Source organism: Cynara cardunculus, assembly GCF_001531365.2.
Source record: "Cynara cardunculus var. scolymus isolate 2C chromosome LG 7, CcrdV1, whole genome shotgun sequence".
NCBI classification, from domain to species: domain Eukaryota; kingdom Viridiplantae; phylum Streptophyta; class Magnoliopsida; order Asterales; family Asteraceae; genus Cynara; species Cynara cardunculus.
In genome coordinates this window covers 11876873-11881912 of record NC_037534.1, presented here as the reverse complement: position 1 = coordinate 11881912, position 5040 = coordinate 11876873, and the positions used below count along the sequence as shown (strand labels likewise).

Genomic DNA, 5040 nt, shown 5'->3' with positions numbered 1-5040 from the left:
TATCAAAGAAAGAAAGGAAGAAATGGAAACAGAAATGAAATGGAAACAGAAATAAACCAAGGCTGCTCAAATCACCAGTTCTAAGATGAAATGGAAACAAATGTGTGTGTGTGTATAAGATGAAATGGGAACATAAATTACAATATTCATTTAGCCTTGGAGTAAAAGTGCACATCTGGACGGATGCTCACACTACATGTCTACATGCCTGATCCCCTGGTGATTATCCTAAAGGACCTAAACAAACAGACTCTARAGCTCTACAGTGGCGGCCAAAGAACTATTCCCAAGAAGACTGCAGATAAATTAGCTAGTCACACATGGTCAATAATCAATCAGTCACCAGAAAATCATCCAAGTCTGCAACCAACATCAAGTATCCAAATGGCATACGTGAAAAGCAGCCTACTATTTATCAGATTAGCATCCATTTTTATGAGCAACGTCAGGAAGCTCAGTTRGACCTTCTAACAAGAAGYAGCAGGAAACAATACCTCAATTTTTCCATGTATCCAGCMAAGCGGAAGCCTACAGAACGACACCTTCTRGTCTTGAGGAAAAGTAGCGCATAAACTCCCTACACCTTCTACTATTCATTTCAGAAACCACTGCCATTCCAAGTTACAAATAGTTTAATACTACATCAATTCTCTATTAAATGTCATAAGATTGGATGAAAAATGTTAAAATTTGGCTAACAAAACCATAATTAATGTTTACTCTTCTACCATTTCAACTCTCAAGGCCAATCCTTTATGTAATCATTATACTTATTATACTTCCTAAAGTGAACCATGTGAATTAAGTGTGACTTACAGAATCTGACATTGTCTTCCATTTCGCCCCACCAGCCTTACCAACCTGTTCATCATTCACAAGTGATTTTCAWATCAAAAGCTTAAGAAAATTCAAACCAACTCAATCTAGAAAYAGAGTACTTGAAACAAAACTTCAAATTTAAGATATAAAAGGTAGAAAAGGACGATTACTCACAGCAGCAACAGATTTGTTGCCAGGGTTCTCTTCTTTAAATTGTTTCCTGAACTCCTCCCTTCATTATATCAAAAGGGTAAAAAACATCAAAAAGAAGAGAAGATTCATAATAAAAATTGAACGTAACAGATAGAAGAACAACAATTACTAACATGAATAAAAAGAAAGCGCTAGCAGGTCTCTTAGGCTTATTGGGATCCTTGACAGCTTTCCCTTTGGCTTGAGTTTTCTTCACAGCCAACCTAAAAGAAACATACAATCATCAAAAGGTACCAAATTCMTGAACCAATAGGGAAAATCTGACATYATTGAAGCTAAAAACAATAAACAACATAAAAACCCTAACGAATGGTATGTGTGAGATATAGTACAGATTAAAGAAATCCTACTTGGTATCGGCTTTTCTCGTACCACCGCTTGATTTACCCTCTTTCATGGTTTGATCCTGAAAAATAAAACCAAAAACAACGACTTAGGTCAAAATCGACAACGAATCGGTTTAAAATTGCAGAGACAGAGCGAGAGCGAGAGATGCAGGGCGATTGGCACATAATTTCAACCAATCGTTAACAGAACATGAAACCTTTTGAATTTTTGAAAGAATCAGTTAAATTGAAGAGAAGAGAAAGGAAGTTAAAATGTCATCAACATACCTTGGAGATTGAATCGAGAATCGAGAATCGAATCAGGAGTGGAGATGGAAGCAAGAATCGAGTGGAACCCCAACCGTATAACATTATGGTTTTGAACGATGAATCTCACCTTGGAGATTGAATCGACGTCTTAAGGAAAATCGAATCAACGTCTTGGGGCTTGGGACGTACGACGGGAGCGATATCAAAACCTCCGAAGTCTGGTTATATGCATCGATGAAGTATTCTTGGGAACCTCCTATTTGTGCAAAATTTGCAGTAATTGAAGAAATCATACGCTGAACTTACTGATTTGGGTTTGGCACAGGAACATTCATCAACAAGAAGCTGGAAAAGAAGAAGAAAAGAGAAAGCAATTTTGACCTTACCCAAAATGATTTGGCGGGTAAGGATTTTTCTAGAAAAGGAAGAGGAGAGAAAAAGAAGTCTGAATATTTACCACTCAATGCATAAAAGCTTGTACTTCATGCTTGATGACTTGTAATTAAGAGTTTTTTAAAAATCTTGCATAAAATAGTTGTAACTTAAGCTTAGTAACTTGTACTTAAGACTTTGTCTTAAATGGTTATATATGTAGTATAGATATATATATATATATATATAAAGGATATATATATATATATACATATATATATATAAAGGATATATATATACATATATATTATTACATTTTTGACGGAATATATATCTATAGTGGGGAAAGGAATCTAGTGATATTGATGGGTTAAGAAGAACTTAAAAAAGAGGGAACATAAAGGTTGTTGGATCACATGCACATCACGTTTTTTTCTTCTTCTCTTGTCTTCTTTTTATATTATTTATGGTTGATATTATAACCGTTGGTAAATAAAAAAGAAAAACAAAAAGGGGTGTAATTAACAAAAGGTCCTCCTAAACCACCCTTTTTTGGATTTGGTTCTGTTCTCAGAATGTTGCTTTCTTCTCATCCTTTGACGCTAAATGAACCTTTCCTTACCATTGATAACATATTAACGATGTCAATGGGAAAATGTCATTAAAAACACTATGTAACAAGGTTCAAAACATATTGTTTTATAGTATTGTTCTTAAACATGTTAGACATTGTTTTTTGTAGATCCATATGCCTCCAAAAAGAACTCTAGCGTTTAATTTAGCAAAAGCGTCGGTCTTGGGACGGACTACGGCATGCCTAGAGGGTGATTCGGTAGAAATCTCGTCAGAGGCGACACCTTCCGTCCAACGCCAATTGTACCTTCCGTCTTTGGACTGATCAACTACACCTGCGTCATCAGAGACGAGTACACCTGGGCCACTTGCTCTAGATATATGTATCAATTGTCGCCGCATCCAAGTGGAACCGACGGAAGAACCGGTTACAAAGAAGGCAAAACGAGGAATTATCACCGGAAAGGCGATTATGAGAGACATCGCTAACAATGAAAATAAACGTCTTCCTCTCAAGTGGTCCATGGAAAAAAATTTGCCCGATACAAACAAAGTTTGTAGGATCGCAAAGCAAATTGGGAGCATTGTTCGTGAGCATATTCCAATGTTGACTGATAGTTATTTACAACTTCCACAAGACGAACTCAAGATTGTGGTTGATCAACTTAGCGTAAGTATATTTTCATTGCTATTTTTTTTATGATTTATGTCTTATTAATTAATAATGCTTAATTTTTTATTTCATTTTGATTTGTATACGCTTTTCAGGTTTTCTTTGAGATTGATTGGAATGGACCTCCAGGTGACGCATTATTTGATTGGATCCACCTAACTATGCGTCACTCATACAATAGGTGGAAAACTGATTGCCACACATTATATAAGAAGCAAGGCTGTCTCCCAATCCCAAAGAACTTTGTACATCGGCCAGATCAATGGGATTTTTTGTGCACACTTTTTGAGAAAGAAACATGGAAGGTATTTAATAAGTATATAAGTATATATATATATACACATATATATATATATTAGTTTAGATTGTAAAATAAATGTTTCTCATGTTGTACAATAAATCAAAGAGAATGACGGAAGCAAGGTTATCAAAGAATAGGATCGAGTACAAATCGGGACATACTTTGTTCCGGTTTAGGGCTAACAACCTTGAAACTACCGGACATGTGGCTCCTCATCTCAGTACAATTGCCGAGACCACTACAAGTGAAGACCGTAAAGTAAGTAAACTTGAACTTTTGTTTTCTTGCGATCATGATTTTTATATTTTTTTCATTTGCTGTGCAGCATCACTTTTTCACCTTTGACGCCTATTTTAGCTTAGATTTAGCCTGAATTTATAGAAACTCAAAACTTAAACGTTGTAGGACTATTTGTTAGCTTTCCAGATCATCTTTAATTACTTAAATCCGAGCTCGGACGAGTGATATATGCTCGAAATAGTCTCACAAAGCTATCAAAAGTATTCTTTTATCCCTTTTTCGTTCCAACTTTTAAAAATATAAAAACACATTAATTTAGTTCGTTTTTTTACCATTTCAACTCATTAATGAGGGATGATTGACGAGAAATGTATAATTATAATAAAAACAACTGTTTGAATCGTATTTACAGAAACTTGTTCAGGAAGAGATTGAGAAGATTAAGAACGTTTCTGAAGGCACTCCGGAATCTGTCGGGACTCCAATTCGTTACCCAATTGAAAAGAAATATCAATCATCGAGCAAATTGTTGGTCCGTCGGTAGGTACGGTTGTTCGAGGTTTAGGTAGCTTGGCGGTTAGACCTGCGAGGATGAGAGGACTGGCGAAGGGATTCTCTAAGCCGGTATCTGTAGTTGATGAGGAAGATTTGCGGCAACAACTTGCCGAGCGTGACGAGGAGATTAGATTGTTAAAAGAGGGATAACATGAGGCAAAAAAGGAAGCTGTCGAGCAAAGAAAGATGATTCAATCATTGATGACTATGTTGGGTGCTAGTGATTCAAACTCTAACACAACAACCCCGACCTCTCACACTTTAGGTTAAGTTTTTAATTTTGTGTTATTGAACTTGTTGCCTACTTTATGACTTATTTAGAAAAAAAAAATTATCTTTCAATTATTGAACTTATTAATTTTGTTTGGTTATAAAAGTTGTTTGTATACAACATTTGGTTGTTTGTTTGTTTGTTTGTTTGTTTGTTTGAGATTCATTTGTAGAAAGTGTGCAAGAAAAAAATTGCGTCATGGTACACAAAAATCTTAGGCAACAATTAAACAATATAAACGCTGCCTAAAAGAAATATTATATTATGTTAATTACAGTTTGAAGGCAACATATCTAAATGGAGTATGTTGTCTAAGCTGATATCTTAGGCAACATATTCTGATCGAGTATGTTATCTAAACTGATATCTTAGGCAACATGTTCAGATCGAGTATGTTGTCTAAGCTGATATCTTAGGCAACATATTC

General features: G+C 35.3%; 1 protein-coding gene across 1 annotated transcript; it reads right to left on the bottom strand.

Annotated features, from left to right (window-relative positions):
* Nucleotides 1-558: 558 nt before the first annotated feature.
* Nucleotides 559-1873, bottom strand: LOC112516015 (HMG1/2-like protein). Its single transcript, XM_025123026.1, has 6 exons — nucleotides 1647-1873; nucleotides 1383-1438; nucleotides 1146-1235; nucleotides 994-1051; nucleotides 817-861; nucleotides 559-608 (listed from the first exon to the last, which is right to left on the bottom strand). The coding sequence occupies exons 1-6, from the start codon at nucleotides 1728-1730 to the stop codon at nucleotides 594-596; spliced, it is 348 nt and encodes a 115-aa protein (XP_024978794.1). The 5' UTR covers nucleotides 1731-1873; the 3' UTR covers nucleotides 559-593.
* Between the last annotated feature and the right edge of the window lie 3167 nt (nucleotides 1874-5040).